Source organism: Lithobates pipiens, unplaced genomic scaffold (genome assembly GCF_037356315.1).
Source record: "Lithobates pipiens isolate NorthernLeopardFrog02 unplaced genomic scaffold, aLitPip1_a1.2 Scaffold_16, whole genome shotgun sequence".
Lineage (NCBI taxonomy): Eukaryota > Metazoa > Chordata > Amphibia > Anura > Ranidae > Lithobates > Lithobates pipiens.
The window spans coordinates 193,842,358-193,865,466 of record NW_027507748.1 but is presented as its reverse complement, the minus strand read 5'-3'; the positions used below and the strand labels follow the sequence as shown (position 1 = coordinate 193,865,466).

Genomic DNA, 23,109 nt, shown 5'->3' with positions numbered 1-23,109 from the left:
ACACCTATACCAGTCCTTAAACGGACTTGTGTGGACCTAATAGCTAGTGATTTGTGTCACTACAGTCTCTCCCTGCTCCACACAGCGCCCTGTCCCTACACTTAAATAAGACAGAATGTAAAATGGCCGCCAGATCAGGTCTATTTATAAGTTAGGGGGAATGTCCTATTGTCCATGTGCTGAAATGTCTCAATTGGCTGTCCTGTACCCCATGATGGATGTGTCATCATGGGTCAAAGTCCTTTCACACTGTAAACACATATGTCCGCCGGGCGAACAGCGCCAATAGTCCACTGGTTTGGCGAATCACGAACACGCAAAATTCGCCGTGAACCGACCAGCGGGCGAACCACGAGGCCATCCCTACTCCTCAATAACCTTCAGGTCCCATGCACAATTCACAAAATGCCTTGTATTTTTCTTAGGAACTCTTTGCTTGGACAAGCTCCAACAGATAGATAGATACTGCAGATCTATTCTCCAAACCATTTAAACTTTCTTTATAGCAACAGTACAGTTTGTACACCTAACTTCCTAGCAGGGGTGGCTCGTCCATACTGCTCTCCTACATGTAAAAATCATAATTTTTTGCTAGGAAATTACTCAGAACCCCCAAACATTATATATGTTTTTTTAGCAAACACCCTAGGGAATAAAATGGCAGTTGTTACAAATTTTTATGTCGCACAGTAACTTTTCAAACTCGTTTTTTTGGGGAAAAAAACATTTTCATGAATTAAAAAATAACAAAACAGTAAAGTTAGCACAATTTTTTTAAAGTTAATAAAAAAAAATTGTACAATGTGAAAGATCATATTATGACGAGTAAATCAATACCCAACATGTCACACTTTAAAATTGCACACACTCATGGAATGGCACCAAACTTCGGTACTTAAAAATCTCCATAGGCGGCGCTTTACATTTTTTTTACAGATTACCAGTTTAAAGTTGCAGAGGAGGTCTAGCTCTAGAATTAAAATAAATGTAACTACCGGCGCTCAAAAAACGACCTATTTTTTTGTGTATTGGTGCGCTGCAATCCCAAGTGCCCCCTCACCTGGATGGGGAAAATATGTATAAACTGTGTTTGAGGATTGTGCCCCCTATTGCTTTTGTGTACAACACAAAACTTCTATAGTACATGTAATATAATTATATCCCAAAGAATTATTAATTTTTAGCAATCATTCCAGTGACTCACAACATATATTATTATGGGTGTGATCCTCCCGGCCGAGGACCACTCCAAGTGCTCAACAAAATCCCAAATAAAATAAATAAATAAATAAAAAAAATGAAAAAATAAATAAAAAACAATAAGTTAATCAATGATGCCACAATTGTCCTCAAATGCAATGGTCCTTATTTATGTGCCAGGGCCCCCCCACTGTTATGTGGGTTCAGTCCTATCTCCAAATTGCAATATATTGTTAAATCAAAACACAAGTCCTTCTTTGTCTATGTGCCTTATTTTCCACCGTCCAAAACTATTCGTGCCACCACCACCTTATAAAATGGCCACTCACCAGACTTTAACGTTACAATACGCCTTCGGTTCATTCAATGGATAACCACTCCTTAACTCACTTTCCCGTCAGCAATTCCTCGATTATTGTATGTTCATAAAAAAGGTATATGGAACCAACATACACAAAAGCAATAGGGGGCGCAATCGTCAAACACAGTTTACACTAGTGCTAGAATTGTTGCTCTTACTCTAACGTATGCGGCGATACCTCACATGTGTGGTTTGAACAGCGTTTACATATGTGGGTGGGACTTTTGTGTGCGTTCGCTTCTCTGCGGGGGTGCTTTAAATTTTTTACATTTTTTTATTATTGTTTATTTTACTTTATTTAATTTATTATAACAATTCTCTTACATTTTTTTATTTGATCACTTTTATTCCTATTAAAAGGAATGTAAACATCCCTTGTAATAGGAATCGTTTGTGACAGGTCCTCTTTATGGAGAGATGTGGGGTCTATTATTAGGTCTCCTTGGGCTGGAAAGCATAAGATCAAAAAAAATTTAATTACCGATCCCGTGCTTTCCAGCCACGATTGTGGATTTGTTTACAATCCCGGCCCAGATGTGAGGTCATAACATCGCGCCTGGGCCTCCAACGGTCATAGAGATGACTGGTGACCATCTGGTCACCAGTCATCTCTATGGTCGTCATCTAGTGGTGGAGGATTCTTTCTCTGGGTCCCCGATGGCATGGGAGAGCCAAGAGAAACCACCGGAGGGTGGCTATCCCCTCCCGTCACCTGTAAGAACGAACAAGCTGCAGAACTGCTGCTATTATCATTCTTATGGTGCACAGAATCGCTGGCACTCAAAGATGATATCTGGATGATGCCTGTAGCTGCATCTCATCTATTCTGTGTAGAGGTTTTTTTTAGAGAACAAACAGCTTCATGAAGGCCAAGGAACACACCAGACAGGTCAGGGATAAAGTTGTGATGAAGTTTAAAGCAGGGTTAGGTTATAAAAAAATATCCCAAGCTTTGAACATCTCAAGGAGCACTGTTCAATCCATCATCAGAAAATGGAAAGAGTATGGCAGAACTGCAAACCTACCAAGACATGCCTGTCCACCTAAACTGACAGGTTGGACAACTATTAGTAGTGCACTCCACAAATCTGTCCCATTTGCAGTTTGTGAGAAGCTAACATGTGGAAGAAGGTGCTCTGGTCAGATGAGACCAACAATGAACTTTTTGGCCAAAAACCAAAATGCTATGTGTGTCAGAAAACTGAGAGAGAGAGAGAGAGTTGTGTGGCATCTTGATATAGCGCAGTCATTTACCCCAAAGGATCTTGATGCGCTTACAAACATACACATGCTAAGGCCAATTTATAGACAGAATCTGATTAACCTGCCAGAATGTCTTTGGAGTGTGGGAGGAAACCCATGCAGCCACAGGGAGAACATGCAAACTCCAGGCCGATGGTGTCGTGGTCAGGATTTCAACCAGCGACCCTATTGCTGCTAGGTGAAATTGCTAACCACTACACCACTGTCCTGCCCATAAAACTAACACTGCACATCACCCTGAACACACCATCCCCTTGCTTTTCTTCTGCAGGGACAGGAAAGGTGGTCAGAGTCGATGGGAAGATGGATGGAGCCAAATACAGAAAAATCTTAGAAGAAAACCTGTTAGAGTCTGCAAAAGAATTGAGACTGGGCCAGAGGTTCGCCTTCCAGCAGGACAACGATCCTAAGCATACAGCAATGGTTTAGATCAAAGCATATTCATGTGTTAGAATGGCCTAGTCAAAGTCCAGACCCAAATCCAATTGATAATCTGTGGCAAGACTTGAAAATTGCTGTTCCCAGAAGCTCTCCATCCAATCTGAGCTATTTTGCAAAGAAGAATGGGCAAAAATGGCACTCTCTAGATGTTCAAAGCTGGTAGAGACATCTCTTGCAGCTGTAATTGCAGCAAAAGGTGGTTCTACAAAGTATTGTCTCAGGGGGGCTGAATACAAATGCATGCCACATACATTTATATGTAAAAAAAATGTTGAAAACAATTTTTCATTTTCCTTCCACTTCACCATTATGTGCCACTTTGTGGTGGTCTATCACATAAAATCCCAATAAAAGACATTTACGTTTTTGGTTGTAACATGACAAAATGTGCACATTTCCAAGGGGTATGAATTATTTTTCAAGGCACTGTATTATGAAAAGAGCGTTTATAAAGCCAGGAACTGATGTTGAATGAGACCGTTTCCAGTTCATTCTGAAAGTGTGATCAGAGGGTTGTGTAGGTTGCTCGGGACCCTCCACACCAATTTTAACAAACAATAAAATATGTCTTTGTACTGGAAACACCTAAGCGTGATGATTTGGAGATGTGCATGTGTCCACATATTTCTGGCCATATAATGTATTGCTTACACTTGTGGGGATGCGGAAGGTCTGGTGTCTCATTCAGTAAGTGCCTATATAGTACTTGTAATAACATACCATAAACTCTCCTTACAACTTACAGAAAAAAGGCTGTTTTTTAAATTCTGTATAGGGTGCAGATAAAGGGTCTATTGGACTGAAAAACGTTCATTTGCAGAGCCCTCAAAACATTTGCGGTAGCAATTTGAATAATCAACCTTACTCAATTAGAAACTGCAAAGTGTTAGGGTCCACTCAGAATACTGGGGGTTATTTACGAAAGGCAAATCCACTTTGCACTGCAAGTGCACTTGGAAGTGCAGTCGCTCTAAATCTAAGGGGTAGATCTGAAATGAGCCGAAGCTCTGCTGATTTTATCATCCAATCATGTGCAAGCTAAAATGCTGTTTTTTATTTTCCTTGCATGTCCCCTTCGGATCTACAGCGACTTTACTTCCAAGTGCACTTTCAGTACACTTTCAAGTGCACTTGCAGTGCAAAGTGGATTTTCCTTTAGTAAATAACCCCTACTGTATTGCTATTTTTTGCATTATCACAATGGCCATCAACCCACAGCTCTATGTATTACAGTTACACTCATTGTGAACACCACTCCAACTCACAGTACAGTAGACACTATATAACAACTGGTACCATACCACAATGTACATACCATGGATTGTTGTCCACTCTGATGAACAAAAAAGGTAATTTCTTTGTCGATCGCAGTGCATTGGAATTTTGTTAATGCAGTACATTTTAATGCACCACATATCCCACAATGAACCGGATACTTCTGATTGCACCCCCTAGGGTAGTCTTAAATATTGCTTCATTGTGTGTGGCAATAACCAATATGCAATAAAAGCCAGTTGGGTTTGGAGTCAGCCTGTCAAACCCAAAGAAACACTACAAATAGTTGTAGTACAGTATTGCATATGATATATAAGAAGAGGTGCATCATTGTAAACAATATCAGAGTAAATCTAAATAGAAATTTTCCAGCTGTGGTCATTCCACTCTGACCAATGCCAGAATAATAAAGTATCTTCTATCAGGACCCCAGTCCAACTTATCTTTTTAGTAATGGCCCAGTGAAAAATTACCCCTTACCCCTTTTCTCCCCAGCTCAGTCCTCCCCTGAACAGACCTATGAAAAATAATTTCTAATTAGGTGTGTTTACTGACTGCCTATTTTATAACGGCTTAGGTCTTATTTTCTACAACTACTGGCGCTATAATTAATATCTTGTTTGAAATGTATCAGAATTACCGCTAAACAACCACGTTAAAACCCTTACATATACCCATTGAAATGACAAGCCTTAGGTGATACACAGAGATGAACAAATCCTCCTACATACTGTAATTTGTACATGTTTTTATGCAGCCCTCTCTTCTCTACAGCCTCCTAAAGCACACAGATCAAAATCTACTTCTCAGCTCCAGCAGGCAGCAGGTGAGGATCTGATGTCACACATTACACATCACAGAGCAGGGCAGAAAAACATGCACAGCTGACAGAAATTGCACTAGGTTGAGGCAAGTACACACTATAGAGGGATGCACTTTGTTCATTTTTCATTTCAGAGGTTTACAAGCAATTTAAAGTGGAGATACGTGCCACTGTGCCAGTTTGCAAAGTATAAAGAAAAGGAAAGAAAACCAAAGTGCGACCTTTACTAGAGAACCAAATATCTGCTTGTTACAGTTTTCATCTTATGTACAGTACATACAAGCATTAAGCTGGAATAGCTAATAAGTGCATATACATTAAAAACAGAAATTGTATGTAAAATAAGCTATTGCTTGAGCAGGACGGCCTAGTGTAAACATTTTTCTTATTGATCATACCATGATAGTCCACTTTCTGTTTTCTGCTTCTTGGAAAACTAATGATTTGGGACAGTAGAAAACCTCATTATCAACTTCTTCAGGCTTTCTTGGCAAACAGTGAAGAAATATCCAGTTGGGAGCAGCTAATTTTGCAGTCTATGGAAAGAAAAGCAAGAGGAAAATATGGACTGTATAAGAAAGAAAATCAGCTGCAAAATATTATCTTTGATATATTATACCACAGATTGGTTTGGACTTGATGCCTTTCAACATAGTGTTATATCTTCTAGTATTGCCAATAAGGTATTTTATAGTATGGTATTGTAGTATTTATTTTAGCGATAGTCCAATTACAGTCATGATTATAATGTCAATAAGACCATGAAGAGCCTTACTGCTCCCAAGCTCCAAAACTATGTCCTCCACTGTGGGCATGCCAGGCATGCAGACAATATTCAAAAGGCTGCAAACTGGTTACCTAAGTTCCTTCCAAAATCTTTATTTAAGTGTAGCACTAACCCCCGAAGGAGCTGCTGGTTTTATTTGGGCTTACCGTTACCTCACCTGCTTGCCACTCCGTCACAAGGGTCCCGTTGGAAAGTAGCCCAAATGATGTTGAATCCAACACTTAGTCCTTTTTTTAACATTAATTCAGGATAAGCACAAAAATCCTTCAATAGAGGGTCAAAGAATAAAGTGGGAGTTCAGGCACCTAGTAATTGTGGGTTAGAGGTATTGGTCAGATCCAGAGGACAAACAGCTCCACAGACTGGATCCAGCAACCGCCTGATAGGGCCCTCTCACTTGATCTAGCAGCCGATGAGATGCTGCTCAACAAAGTCTCTGCCACAGACTTGTCAATTAAACGAAGAAATCTTGAGAGTTTAGAAGAACTACCATACAGTACCAGTTTCTTTCAGCCGACTCGGCGATACTGTATGGGTGTTGATCCGAGTTGCGTCCTCTATCTGAGTTTCCAGGCTCCTCCAGAGATACCAGCCTTGCGCTTGGTCCTCTACTAGGAAAGTCCTCCAATGAATCCTTCAGTTTTCTTGGCTTCTTACCGCAGGTGAGACAGCACAGGACCACCCCTGGATCAGTAGGACCCTAGACTTTTCTGGGCCTACCCTCTCAGTTGCAAAGCCTCGGGCCAGCCGGCCCCGAGGCACAGGACCATGCGACACAGACCCCAGGCCAGGAGGGCCATGAGGTCGGGATAGCGGACCCCGGAAAAACCACCACCAAAAATGGTGTCGGTACCTTAAATACCTTCTCCCAGAATGCGTAGCAGGGAAGCCACTCCCACTGAGTTATTTCCGTGCAAGAGGTAGTATTCAATACATCCAGCCTGCTGCATTTCCACACCTATCGGCGGTGACTAGGCTTGTGCAATTCGTTTCGTAACGAATCGAAATTCGGCCGAATTTAATTATTTATTTCGAATGCGGTTGAAATAATGTCGAATCATGTTGAAATAATTTCGAATGCAGTTGAAATAATGTCGAATCATGTTGAAATAATTTCGAATGCGGTTGAAATAATTTCGAATCATGTCGAATTCATTAGTTATATTTCTTTCGTAATCGTTGTAATTTGTTATTTTTTTATTCGGACATTCTGATGCATCCGAATGTCCGAATAAAAAAATAACAAATTACAACGAATACGAAAGAAATATAACGAATGAATTCGACATGATTCGAAATTATTTCAACATGATTCGACATTATTTCAACATGATTCGACATTATTTCAACTGCATTCGAAATGATTTCAACATGATTCGACATTATTTCATCCGCATTCGAAAATATTTTGTGACCCGACTTTAGGGCCATGTATCTCAGGGTCACTTGGTGCTAGACACTTCAAATTTGGATATGTTGTAGTGCTAGTACCATTGTGTTTGCATACCAAATTTGGGGTTTCTAGCTATAAGTGACCCAAATTCGGGTCGCAAAATGTTATTAGTTAATAGAGCAGAGAATGACATTTTGCGACCCGATTTTGGGGCCACATATCTCGGGGTCACTTATAGCTAGAAACCCCAAATTTGGTATGCAAACACAATGGTACTAGCACTACAACATATCCAAATCTGAAGTGTCTAGCACCAAGTGACCCCGAGATACATGGCCCTAAAATCGGGTCACAAAATATTTTCGAATGCGGTTGAAATAATGTCGAATCATGTTGAAATCATTTCGAATCCGGTAGAAATATTTTCGAGATTTTGTTGAAATATTTTCGAATGTGGACGATTTTTCGAATTCGGTAGAAAACTAAACGAAATCCGAAAATGAATTTAAGGAAGTTAACGAATATAACTAAACGAAATTAATGAATTAACGAATTAAAACGAAACGAAACTAAACAAATTTTTTCCTTTTGCACATGTCTAGCGGTGACAGCGACACCTACGATCAAATGGGAACCAGTACAACCCAGCTGGACTAACACAGAAACCAGAACTTTTTAGGAAAAATTAGCCTGAGCCTAACTGCAGCTTCAGACAACTAAATTTGAAATATAATAGCATCTGCCCTTAGGAGAAGGGCGCTACATAATATTACTACATACATTATTAGTAAAATGGTAAAATCGGACTCTCACATTATATAAGAAAAAAACACAGCAAGAGAAGTTAAAATGGTGGCATGGTGTCTTCCCCCAGTCCTACTGTACTTCCGGTACCTCCTACGGCCACTCCCTACGCGTTACGTCATACCACGTGACTGATCCCCATGAAGAAGTCACGTGGTATGACGTAACGCGTAGAGAGTGGCCGTAGGACGTACCGGAAGTACAGTAGGACTGGCGGAAGACGCCATGCCACCATTTTAACTTCTCTTGCTGTGTTTTTTTCTTATATAATGTGAGAGTCCGATTTTACCATTTTACTAATAAATTGATTATTTGATTCGCTATATACTACACCATTGGGGCCTCCTCTGTTTCTCTCTTCCCCCTCCTCCTCTTTTTTTGAGCTATCCATCACGAATCATCACGTTTTGGTCATCATTATTATACATGAGTTATCATGGCCCTCTAGTGGCTGGATATAGAAATGATCTTCTATCTGGCACAGTAAAAGGATCCCTCTGATGACTGAATATGAGGAATGAAGTGAGATATTTGCAGAATTTGTGATGAGCCTGAATTTCCTTTCTTAACCACTTGGGTACCGCGCTATTGCCGAATGACGGCATTAGCGCGGACCTAGATTGCCGGGACTACGTCTATTGACGTCGTCCCGGTTACGAGCGGCCTGCGCGCCCCCTGAGGGGCGCGCGCGGCGCGCTCTGTGATCGGCGAGTCCGTGAGACTCGCCTGATCACCGATCCGTGTAAGGGGTCGATCCCGACCCCTTATCACGTGATCAGCTGTCAGCCAGTGACAGCTGATCATGTGATAAAACGGAGCCGGTAATCGGCTAGTATTCCTCCTCGCGCTGACAGCGCGAGGAGAAAAAAAAAAAAGCCGATCGCCGGCGGCCGTGTTCGGGACATCAGTCCCGATCACGGCCAACAATTCAAGCGGACACCTGCCCCCTGCCAGTGCCCACCTGCCACCCGCAGTGCCATCCTGAAATAAAGTAAGTGCCCCCCTGTCAGTGCCACCCAGCAGTGCCCATAGTGCCCACAGTGCCACCCAGCAGTGCCCACAGTGCCACCCAGCAGTGCCCACAGTGCCACCCACAGTGCCACCCACAGTGCCACCCACAGTGCCACCCAAAATCTGCCTCAAAGGTGCTGCACCCCAGTGCCGCCCATCAGTGCCCAGCAGTGCCGCCCATCAGTGCCCAGCAGTGCCGCCCATCAGTGCCCAGCAGTGCCACCTATCAGAGCCACCTATCAGTGCCACCTATCAGTGCCCATCAGTCCCATCTATCTGTGGTACCTATCAGTGCCCATCCGTGCCACCCATCCGTGCCACTTATCCGTGCCACCCATCCGTGCCATCTTATCTGTGCCCATCTTTGCCCATCAGTGCCGCCTTATCTGTGCCCATCGGTGCCGCCTTATCTGTGCCTATTAGTGCCGCCTTAACTATGCCTATCAGTGCCCACCAGTGCAGCCTATCAGTGCCCACCAATGCAGCCCATCAGTGCCCACCAATGCAGCCCATCACTGCCCACCAATGCAGCCATCAGTGCCGCCTAATCAGCGCACTTCAATGAAGGAGAAAAATGACCCGTTTGCAAAATTTTATAACAAACTATTAAAACATGATTTTTTTTTTTTTTTTTTTTGCATCTTTTTTTGTTTGTTTAGCAAAAAATAAAACTCCGAGCTGTAACTAAATACCACCAAAAGAAAGCTCTATTTGTGGAAAAAAAAATGATAAAAATTTCATTTGGGTACAGTGTTGTATGCCCGCGCAATTGTCATTCAAAGTGCATCAGCGCTGAAAGCTGAAAATTGGTCTGGGACTGAGGGGGGTTTAAGTGCCCAGTAAGCAAGTGGTTAAGGTGAGAGTTCTGTGAGCCCTTTCCCCTGGGATTGTTTATCACCGTTTGTCCATCCATTTCTCATCGTTGGTGTTTATGAATATATGGACTATCTTGTTACACTATTAAAAAATTTTCACACAGTTTTTTGCACTTAGCAATTTCAGGACTGTATTATTTTGGCATATTTTGCGCAGGACTTCATTTTGTACTTCACTGTATTTGGTAGTTTGTGTTCACTATCTCGTCTTGCTGCATTTTTTGAATTTTTTTGCACGTGCACTTTGTAATTATTTATTAGTGTTTATTTGCTCTTATTGATTTATTTTTAGAGGTATTTATATACCCTATTTTTTCTTCTACGTAGTAGCGCGAAGGTCCTTTCTTTTATATACTACTTAATTTCTGCATTCAATTAATTATTTATTTCCTTGTGTGAATGGATTTTAATGTCTTTTCATGTGGTATTTACTGATTGAATAAGTGAAAAAAGTGAGCTGCGCTAAAAGAAAAAACCTCTACTCCAAAAATCTCTAATCACAAAAATACATCAATAATCACAAAGGAAAATAGTGACAAAAAGGGATACAAAATTTGGCTTGAAAGATTAAAAATGTAAATAGATTATATCAGTAAGTAATATCTAAACATATAAGTGACAAAAATTAATCAGTGCCCGTAATATAATTAACATTAATTATATATCCCTTATATAAAAATCACATAAATTATCAGTAATAATGAAAATAAAACACACACCACCAATTCATTATAATAAATAAGCAAAAAAATCAACCAAAAATTTTTGAGAGAATAAAATCTGAAAAAGTCCCAGAAAAATGATCCAAAGGATAGTGATGATTCTTCCAAAGTGAAAATATGGAATTGACACCCACAATGTTCTGTGTTAAAGGAAATCCAAGCAATCACCTCCACCAGTGAAAAGGGGGGCCGCTTACCAGAATTATAGATCTCAGTGTCAGTGAGTATATGTACGTCTGAATGAACACATTGGGAATATCCGTAGGGGGTATACCCAACATTCGGTTTCCAAACATTATCTCTTGGTGCACAATAGGGACCCCACTAACACCATTTTTTTGGGGATTGATAAGTTTAATCCCCATTGGAGGGGAACCCATTTGGTGAGAAGCATCTCGAAACTCGAAATGATGTGGATACACAAATTAAAAAGTTATACCCCTCATGGCCTTAATATTGAAGTGGACGTAAATGCGTTTATTGACAATGCATGATATTTCCTTTCCTTTTTGGAAAAAATTCTTTACATACAATGTTTAACTGTCTGGAATAGTTTGTCTATTTTAGGCCTTTTTTCTCTTTTTGCTGTGAACTTGGTGTGAGTTCCATGAGTCTTTGTTAAGCGATTTTTATGGGGTTCTCGTTTTTAACCAGGTTTATTATTACATTCCTTTTTTATGAGGTTGGCATCCTTGCATATACAACTGTTAATAATTTTTTGCAGTATAAGCCCCTTGCTTACCCATTTAGATGGTTTTGCTCGGGTCGATTTGTATTTAATTTTTATGCATTATTTTTTTATTATTCAAATAAATATATTTTTTAATAAAAAAAAACAATTTTTTTTGAGGGGACATTTTTTCTTCCTTTTTTAGACATATATATATGTGTGAAATTTTGATTGAACCTCTTTATGTATATGGTCTTTTTTGATTATAAGAAAGAAGTAAATAAAAAAAAATTTTTTTAGGTGAAAGAGAATTTATTTTAGCATGGTTTTTACATGCACTGTGGATTTATGCGACCCACAGCTCTAACTCGTGGCTCCCAGCTAATTTTGTTGGTTAATGATATATCAACAGGTCTAGCCTATTGTGGCAGTAGGGCATTTTCTGTCCTCTTTCCCTCATGTAATATGGCAGATTGGGAGGCAGTAGGGCATTCTTTGTCCTCTTTCCCTCATGCAATATGGTGGACTGGGAGACGATATGGAGCTCAGACCGAGGCTGCTTGTTTTTTGTTTTGGTATATAGGCGGTGCGTCAGAACGCCGTCCCGCATCCCATGAGCACGTCCGTTTGTGACGAAACGCGCGTAGGGAGGTACGGCGTGCTGACGTCACTGCGTTCTACGCCCAACCAGGAAGTGCGGACGGCACACGAGAGCCGGCCGGCTCATTTTTTCTGCTTATACGATCATATTCTTCTGTATACATGTGAGTGCAATATTGTCCACTTTTTTATTTCCATTAAAATAAGAGGTTTTACGCTATGCGAGTGCTTTTTTGATTTTTTATATGATACACAATATCCTCGTTCCGTGTCTGGAGGTTTTGCATCAAGGATAAAGGCTGTGTGGCTCATGTGACGGTTCATCCAGAACTCCTGTGCTTTTGCCTTGTTGATCTCACTGACACTGAGATCTATAATTCTGGTAAGCGGCCCCCCTTTTCACTGGTGGAGGTGATTGCTTGGATTTCCTTTAACATAGAACATTGTGGGTGTCAGTTCCATATTTTCACTTTGGAAGAATCATCACTATCATTTGGATAATTTTTCTGGGACTTTTTCTGATTTTATTCTCTCTAAAATTTTTGGTTGATTTTTTTGCTTATTTATTATAATGAATTGGTGGTGTGTGTTTTATTTTCTTTATTACTGATAATTTATGTGATTTTTATATAAGGGATATATAACTAATGTTACCGTATATACTCGAGTATAAGCCGAGATTTTCAGCCTCTTTTTTGAGGCTGAAAGTGCCCCCCTCGGCTTATACTCGAGTCATCGCTGTCTGCCCGCTCGATCAGCGTGTCGAGCAGACAGACAGCAGCCATTCTATTCAAAAGCCGCGCCTCCGGCTCCGCCTTCGCCTGTGATAGGCGGAACACTGAATTTCCCAGCAGCCTGTGTTCCGCCTATCACGGACATCGTATCATCCTCGTACTACGGACGAGGATGATACGACGTCTGTGATAGGCGGAACACAGGCTGCTGGGAAATTCAGTGTTCCGCCTATCACAGGCGAAGGCGGCGGCGCAGCTTTTGAACTTTACAATGGCCGCCGACGAAGAGGGCACGGGACGGAGGCAAGGCAAGGCACGGCACGGCACGGCACGGGACGGGACGGGACGGGACGGGACGGGGGCAAGGCAAGGCACGACACGGGACGGATGCAAGGAGGCAAGGCACGGCACGGGACGGAGGCAAGGAGGCAAGGCACGGGACGGAGGCTCGGGACAAAGGTAGGCTGGACACACACACACACACACACACACACACACACACACACACACACACACACACATGGATGGAGACACACACAGGGATGGATGGATGGATGGATGGAGACACACACACACAGGGATGGATGGATGGATGGATGGAGACACACACACACAGGGATGGATGGATGGATGGAGACACACACACACAGGGATGGATGGATGGATGGACACACACACACACAGGGATGGATGGACGGACACACAGGGATGGACGGACACACAGGGATGGACGGACACACACACAGGGATGGACAGGCATGTCTCACCCTCGGCTTATACACGAGTCAATAAGTTTGCCAGTTTTTTTGGGGGTAAATTGGGGGCCTCGGCTTATATTCGGGTCGGCCTATACTCGAGTATATACGGTAATTATATTACTGGCACTGATTAATTTTTGTCACTTATATGTTTAGATATTACTCACTGATATAATCTATTTAAATTTTTAATCTTTCAAGCCAAATTTTTTATCCCTTTTTGTCACTATTTTCCTTTGTGATTATTGATGTATTTTTGTGATTAGAGATTTTTTGAGTAGAGGTTTTTTCTTTTAGCGCAGCTCACTTTTTTCACTTATTCAGTCTATTATCGGAGTATTACGATTAGGGTTGCTACTTGTAGGGGATTTATTTACATTTTTTAATTTTTTTTGAATAGTGCGGTTTACTCTTTATATGGTATTTACTGATTGTTTTCGGCGTTTCTCTTGAAAGCGGTCTAGTTAATTGACAGTTTCAGGACTGCATGTGATATTTTGCCAAAATGTGCCCTGACACATATAACATCTGATGCGAGTTCATTCTGTGAATGCAGTCCATTATAACTTAGCATGTTTTGTAATGTTTCTAAATGCTGGATTAACCTTGAAAAGTCTTTACATACCTTATCAACACAGGAAAAAAAAGATCCATGAGTCAAGCTGTAACAGTGCTGAAAGCCTAATGTTCCATTAAGTACTATTCAAAACTCTAATAATTAGCCCAGAGCTGTGTACCTCTTGCATTCTTCCTGAAGTGTACAAACCTGTTGAGTTTAGAATTATTGCACTTATCATCTGCTGGATCATTTTCTGCATTAGGCCTTGCTCACACAGGACATACTATAGGGTGCACCCATGCAAGGGCCCATGTAGGCAGTCCTATTAATGTCAAAAGGGATGGAGCAGGTGCACGGACAAAGCTGCTGCTCCCAATCTGCCATCTGCCATCTGTGTAGGTGTACAGCCCCAAACGCAGACAGTGTGAGTTCAGGGACATGCACCTGCACCCACACAGATGTCAAGTTGAGAGCAGTGGCTGCGTTGGTGCAGCTGCTGCATCCCAATTGACATCAATGAGAATGCCTGCATGGGGATGAACAGAACACCTGTGCTTCACTGTGTGAATAAAACACAGCCTTGCATGGGCGTACACTGTAGTATGCCTCTCATGAACAAAGTTTCACTGTGTTATCATGCTTCAGGTGAACATCTGGCTTCATCAGGGCAGCTTAACCACTTTCAGACCGGACCAATTTGCTGGTTAAAGACCAGACCACTTTTTGCGATTCGGCACTGCGTCGATTTAACTGACAATAGCGCGGTCGTGCGACGTGGCTCCCAAACAAAATTTACGTCCTTTTTTCCCCACAAATAGAGCTTTCTTTTGGTGGTATTTGATCACCCCTGCGGTTTTTTTTTTTGCGCTATAAACAAAAATAGAGCGACAATTTTGAAAAAAACGCATTATTTTTTACTTTTTGTTATAATAAATATCCCCCAAAAATTCCCTCAGTTTAGGCCGATACGCATTCTTCTACATATTTTTGGTAAAAAAAAACGCAATAAGCGATTATTGATTGGTTTGCGCAAAAGTTATAGCGTTTACAAAATAGGGATAGTTTTATAGCATTTTTATTAATAATTTTTTATTATTTTTTTTTTTACTAGTAATGGCGGCGATCTGCGATTTTTATTGTGACTGCGACATTGTGGGGGACCCATCGGACATTTTTGACACATTTTTGGGACCATTGTCATTTATACAGTAATCACTGCTATATAAATGCAGTGATTCCTGTGTAAATGACACTGGCAGTGAAAGGGTTAACCAGTGGGTGGCAGTGTAGGGGTTAAGTGTTCCTAGGGGTGTGTTACTAACTGTGGGGGGGTTGGGCTTTCATTTAGTGTACACTGATCTCTGCTCCAATCACATGGAGCAGAGATCAGCGTCACTAGTTGCTAGGCAGAATGGAAAAATGTTGTTTACACAGCATTTCCTCCATTCGGCCGCTCCGTGAGACGATCGCGGGGATGCCCGCGGCGATCGAGTCCGCGGGTCCCGCGACCGGACTCACGGGGGTCCCGACCAGCGCGGGAGCACGCCGCCGGCGGCGCGCTCCCGATGGCAGGGCGGCATCGAATATTGGACGTACCTGTACGCCAATATGCCTGCCCGTGCCATTCTGTCGACGTACATCGTCATGCGCTGGTCGGGAAGTGGTTAATCTCAGATTAGTGCCTGTTTAAAGGAGTCATCTGGAGTTGCCTGGCTGACATTGTGTATTAAGACAATGGAAGATGTACAACTTGGCTTGTACTCAGCATCTGTCTCTCAGGACATCCTTGGAAAACACCCTCGTTACAACTTGAAATGTTATTCACCTTAACACTATGTGTTGGTCCTCCCTGAAATGTTGGCTATCTCCATAGCAAATTCAGAGGGTCACACTCTAGTATCTGACTGCAGCCCAACATTAGTACCAGCAGCAGCAGCTCTAGAGAAGAGAAGTCACCACAGGTACAGTCTTCTGCTGCTATCGGTGACACAGAGCAGAGACGTAACTATAGGGGTCCTAACTTCAACCTGGCCTCATGCTTTGAGGGCTTGTGAGCCCCCCGTCACATTTGTCTACATCTGGATGAGAGGGACAGCAGGGCCGGCAACATATAGCAGAACTAATTCCCTGCATTTTTCTCCTACAGCCGCTGAACACCTGCAGGAGTGAGAGGAGGAGAAGCAGGCAGTCAGTGGCTGCAGGAGCAAAATTCAGGGCATTGATTCTGCTATACGCTGCCCGTCACGCCTTCTATCCAGCTTGGTGCTAAGTGTTTCTGGCAGTCGTAAGTTTCCAGGACTGCCGGCTCCGCCTGCATGCTCCACCTCCAACTCCAGCTCTCGCTTCTTGCCTCTAGGCTTCTCCTAAGGTAGGCCCGTCATCTGAGCATACTGTGCCCCCTACCATAACAATGCCTCCTCTTATCACACTGCCCCCACCTGTTTCTCTGCCCCCACCTGTCACACTGCCCCGTCATACTGTCCCCGTCACACTCCCCCCACCTGTCACACTGCCCCCATGTCACAATACTCCCCTGTCATACTTGCCCTTCAGTTACAGTGCCCCCATCATTCTGCCCCCTCTCTGTCATACTTTCCCCTCCTCCTGTCACACCGCCCCATCAAACTTACCCCTCTTCTTACACTGCCCCCTTTCACAGTGCCACCCTCTTTACACTGCCCCTCTCTTGTCACACTTCCCATGTACCCTTCTCCTGCAACACTGCCCCCTCTTGTCACAATATCCCCCATCATACTGCCCCCCTCTTATCACACTGCCCCCATCATACTGCCCCTTCTTGTCACACTGCCCCTCCTTTCACAGTGCCCCCTCTTATCACACTCGACTCTTCTGGGGATCGATACAGCACTTACTGAGTCCATTTATAACTGAAGCATAGTAACTGTGTTTTCTGTGCTTCGATTTGGGAATGAATTGTAAGCTCTTTACAGACCTATTCCTGTCCATTCATTCTGTACAGCTGAGGCTGTGGAGATGGAGATTGAGGGCTCCGGGCTTGGAGGAAAGGACCTTTGTCAGGGTTGGGGGGTCTTTCATGGTTTCTTGCATCGGGACCCTGAAGGCTCTAGTTACCCAGCGGGCTGAATGAAAAAAAAAGAAGAGCTAGGGAGGAGCTGCTGTACAAACTATCCAGCCATTGGCTGGGAGCACTGATCAGATGTTTTTTCAGTTATGCCCCTTAGATCAGGGGTCATCAACCCCCGGGCCGCGGCCCAAAGCCGGGCCGTACCGCCTCTCTAGGTGGGCCGCAGCTCCAAGGACACTGTCAGGTCCGAGATCATCAACCCCCGTGCCGCGGCCGGCTAAGGTCAGCTTCGCAGCTGACGGAGAAAACTGTCAGCGATGCGGCCGAACAAGCAGAGACATGACCTCATCCCTCTGCGCTACGCACAGGCGCGCCGCTGTCCCGCCCTACCATAAGCTGGCTACACAGAGAAGCGGCGGCTAATGAGAGAGAGAGTGTGACCTCATCTCTCCCCGCCCACCCTCACTGAACTTACTTTCCCGCAGTCTCCAACGGCTCCTCCCCTCACTCCCATGCTGGAACAGTAAGTACAGTGCACTCTGCACTCCTAATATTTTTATAATGGGAAATTAATATTATTTCTGCAATGGGACATTAAATATTTTTTCTGCAATGGGACATTTAACATTATTTCTGCAATGGGACATCAAATATTATTTCTGCAATGGGACATCAAATATTATTTATGCAATGGGACATTAAATATTATTTCTGCAATGGGACATTTATTATTATTCATGCAATGGGACATCAAATATTATTTCTGCAACGGGACATCTAATATTATTTCTGCAATGGGACATTAAATATTATTTCTGCAATGGGACATTTAACATTATTTCTGCAATGGGACATCAAATATTATTTATGCAATGGGACATCAAATATTATTTATGCAATGGGACATTAAATATTATTTCTGCAATGGGACATTAAATATTATTTATGCAATGGTATCAGGATGATTGAACCGATAACGCACCACATCGCGATTCCCCCCCCCACCCCCCCCCCCCCCCCACCGGGCCTTGGAAAAATATTCTTCCACAAAACCGGTCCTTGGTGCCAAAAAGGTTGGGGACCACTGCCTTAGATAGAAACCGGACATTCGGACAGTTTCTGTTGGACCAGATACCATACACCTGGGCCGAATATTGGCTAATTTATATTGAGCCGGCCGACACCACCCCCCCAGGGTGACACAGAGGCTCACTCCTTGACAATGACTAAGGGAAACAACTAATATTTGCTTTGCACAATCAACACTGCAAAGGCTAATCATTATTTAAGTTACTTTCTTCCTGGAGAGAATGCACCATTGACCAGAATTAATTAGCAAGAAAGGAGGAAATTCTCTTGGTAAATATTCAATCCTGGCGGTGAGCAAAAAAAATCCAACCCATAAACATTTGCGTCAGGGCAACACAGCAAACTTATCTTAATACAATACAATCTGGTCGCTCTCATACATTCTCATTACAATCTACAGATGAAGATCTACAGATGAAGAGAATTCCAATAATTTAAATGCCTAATGCCCCCGTACACAATTTCCGTCTGAAAAATCTTGGATGGTTTTTCTGACGGAATTCCGTTTAAGCTTGGCTTGCACACACATGGTCACACAAAAGTTCACTGAACTTTCGACTCTATGACAAGCCGAGAAAATTAAGTTCAATACTTCAAATTGTTTCCAAGCATGCGTAGGAATTTTGCGCGTCGGAATTGGTACAGATGATCGGAATTTCCGTTTGGAACTTTTTGTGACTGAAAAATCGAGAACATATTCTCAATCTTTTGCTGACAGGAATTCGGCCAGCAAAAGTCTGATGGAGTATACACACGATCGCATTTTCCAACCAAAAGCTCTCATCGGACTTTTGCTGGCGGAATTTCTGATCATGTGTATGGGGCATAACAGTAAAAAAAAACCTTTAGCACCGATGACATAGTTCTTGCTGATTATATAGCTTTCTCAGTTGGTAAATTTACCTTTCCAGAGTTATAAATGATTCTGAAACAATCTATTTTTCATAGCAGAAGATATATTCTTAATGAGATACCATGTTTCACTTTTTCTTTTCCTCTGGAATATACAGACATTTAAGCCATTCATACCTAATTAAAACATTCACATTTAATTAGGACATTCACACTTGTGCACTGCGGTAATTTACATGAATGACTATTATTGAAACATCTGGCAACACACCTGCTGCATGTGTAGTGTGTTGCTATTCAATGTGGTGTGCTGCGTAACAAATAACGGGTCAGGTTTATTTTGTGTCCATTGCGGTGTGTTGGCAGCCCATTCATATTGGATGGTCTAACCTGTTGCATGTTAACTAGCAACGATAACTATATGATGTCCCAAGCCCCTTACTGCCACAAGTTATTGTACATTGGGGAGGATTTACTAAAACTGGAGCACTCAGAATGTGATGTATTTGTGAATGGTAGCCAATCAGCTCCTAATTTCAGCTTGTTCAATTGAGCTTTGATAATAAAACCTAAAAGCTGATTGGTTTCTATGCAGAGATGCACCAGATTTTGCGCTCTCCAGCTTTAGCAAATATTTCCCATTGGCAAATACCATTGGTAGCTTTTTCTCATATATTTATGAAGCTCTGTGAATTTAACAATTTTACTAAATAGTTCCATCCTTACAGATTTATTCCAAAGCCCCCTACAGAAGTAATGGCTTTCAAGTCCCGATGGCTGCCATGGACACAGCATCCCAGATAAACAGTTGACAATTACAAATACATGATCAGTTAGGGAGTGATTCAACCTTACAGCAGAGTAGTTGTGCTGTTAAGCTGGTCACAGGAGAGAAAAGTGGTCTGAACAAAAGAAAAACACTTGATTTCCCCATCCACACTAACAGAATGGATGGACAATTTTCCTGCTGCTGGCTGTTATATTCATATGTCCAGGACCTTTAGTTGTCAGAATATACCAACAGTGACTGCAGTTAACTGGCTGTAGTAATAGTTCAGCTGACTTTTTTCTCCCCCGGCTCCTTTCATTTTTCAATCAATGTCTGTAGAGCCGGGTGGTGTCTGCAGGGCCAATTCTAAATTAAGAATGAATTCTTAATTTTGAATTAGGAAGTTGTTTATTCTGCAACCCTTTTCCTCTGTTACGTATAACAAGCAGTATATAGCTTTATCTGACTGCTAAGGTTAAAAGTGGTTAAAAAGTGTTCTACTGACAAGGTCATTTACTTTTTTTTCCCAAATACCAATATCATTCATCATGTACCTTCATTGTGATCTGATAACCTTTGAAATCTAGCAGACGTTTCTTCTTTTCCTCTTCTTGGCCCATGCTCACCCACGTGTCTGTAACCAACACATTGGCTCCGTTGGCAGCTTCCAAAGGATCATTTGTCATGAGAAGCTTGGTGCCACACTAGAAGACAAAAAGTTAAGTTAAGTCTAGCTTTCTTTTTATTGGTGCACGTTAACATTATATTACACAACCCCTTGGGACATTAACGGTAAAAGCCTTGGTGTATACAACCCTACATACTTAAAGTACACTCAAAAGTGAGTATGTTTTCCGTAAATGTGTTGATTAGGGATGAGCCAAACACCCCCCGAGACACGAACATGAAAAATCAAAAGTGCTCATTTTAAAGGCTTCTATGCAATTTATTGCCATAAAAAGTGTTTGGGCACCGGGGTCCTGCCCCAGGAGACATGTATCAATGTAAAAAAAAGCTTTAAAAACGTGACCAATGATTTTAATAATGCTTAAAGTGAAACAATAAAAATGAAATATTTCTTTAAATATCGTGCCTGGGGGTGTCCTTTGTATGCCTGTAAAATAGTAATTTTTTCATGTGTTTAGAACAATACCACAGCAAAATTAAATTTCTAAAGGAAAAAATTTAATTCAAAACTACTCGTGGCTGTAATGCATTGTCGGGTCCCGGTGTTCTGCCATATAGTGTCCGGCCATCATATAGTGTCCGCGCCGTACTGCTGAACATGAGTGGAGGTGGTAGCCCCACCATCCAAGCGGACATAGGGTTCTGAATATTAGAGGGCACCTCGCGGGCGAGCTTAGCTCGGCACGCTTCGGGCTCGGCCTCGCTGCGCTCAGCTCTTTTATCTTGCTACTCTATGTCCACTTGGATAGTGGGGATAGAACCTGGACTCACGGCGCAGGCGCTGTTCATCCTCGGCAATTTTCGGAATCTGTGTTGCTGTATACTGCGCATGCGCAGTACGCAGCGGACACTATCGGATGGAGGACCTTATATGATAAGACACCGGCAATATAGATGAAAATCATTGAAAAAAAAGGCATGCACCCCTCCCCCCCCCAGTCCATTACCATGCCCTTTGGGTCTGGTATGGATATTAAGTGGAACTCTGCACCCAAATTTAAAAAAAATATGGCGTGGGAGGGGGCCCCCAGGACCTATGTACTCTGAACAGCAGTATATATACTATACAGCCTGCCCTATATACTCTGCAGAAAGTTGGGCCTTAGGTGTTGGTGGTACCAGGACACTGTAAGCCCTCACGGTTACTCTTGGTGAGTGCAGGAATGAGCCCTGTTGTGAAATACTATATCAAAAATTGCAATTACATGCCCCTCTTAAACAGGGCCAGAAACATTGGGCCTTTGGTGGTGGTGGTACCAGAACACTGTAAGCCCTCACAGTTAATCTTGTTGGGAGGAGGAACAGGCCCTCCTGGGAAATATTATATCAAGAATTGTAATTACATGCCCCTGTTAAACAGCGGCTGAAAAATTGGGCCTTGGGTGGTGGTGGTGGTGGTGCCACAACACTGTAACCCCTCACAGCTACTCTTGTTGGGTGCAAGAATGGGCCCTGCTGTGAAGCATTACATCAAGAATAGTAATTACATGCCCCTGTTAAACAGGGGCAGAAAAATTGGGCCTTGGGTGGTGTTGGTGCCACAACACTGTAACCCTTCACAGATACTCTTGTTGGGCTCAGGAACAGGCCCTGTGTTGAAATATTATATTGAAAATTGTAATTACATGCCCCTATTAAAGGGGGGCAGAAAAATTGGGCCTTGGGTGTTGGTGCCACAACACTGTAACCCCTCACAGATACTCTTGTTGAGCACAGGCAGGGGCCCTGCGTTGAAATATTATATCAAAAATTGTAATTACATGCCCCTGTTAAGGGGGGACAGAAAAATTGGGTCTTGAGTGGTGGTGGTGGTGCCACAACAATGTAACACCTCACAGATACTCTTGTTGGGCACAGGAACATGCTCTGCTGTGAAATATTATGTCAAGAATTGTAATTACATGCCCCTGTTAAACAGAGACAGAAAAATTGTGCCTTGGGTGGTGGTGCCACCACACTGTAAGCCCTCACAGGTACTCTTGTTGGGCACAGGAACAGGACCTGCATTGAAATATTATATTGAATATTGTAATTACATGCCCCTGTTAAACAGGGGAAGAAAAATTGGGCCTTAGGCAGGGGCGGATCTGGGGGAGGGGCAATGGGACAACTGCCCCCCTAGAAATCAGTGATGGCCTGGCCAGTCAGAGAATGAGTGAGTGGGCGGGTGACCGTGCGAGCTGGTTAATGAGCGGACGGACCAGTCAGCGGGGGTCGGCAGGTGAGTGTGCAGGCAGGTGGGCAGGGTAGCCATCGGGTGTGTGAGTGGGCGGGCCAGTCGGCAGGTGAGCAGATGTGCTGGCCAGTCCATGTGCAGGCATCATCTCTCACTACCCGCCTTCACTGCAGTTCCACCCTCACCGTGCAGCCGCGGGCAACAGGGAGATTAC

General features: G+C 42.8%; 1 protein-coding gene across 1 annotated transcript in view; it reads right to left on the bottom strand.

Annotated features, from left to right (window-relative positions):
• Positions 1–23,109, bottom strand: part of OTC (ornithine transcarbamylase) — a 139,605-nt gene that overhangs the window by 11,151 nt on the left and 105,345 nt on the right. The window contains exons 8-9 of the mRNA XM_077480865.1: positions 20,587–20,736; positions 5,762–5,899 (exon numbers count right to left, since the gene is read on the bottom strand). Of these exons, the coding sequence (XP_077336991.1) occupies positions 5,762–5,899; positions 20,587–20,736 (288 nt within the window). The remainder of the gene's footprint in view (positions 1–5,761; positions 5,900–20,586; positions 20,737–23,109) is intronic.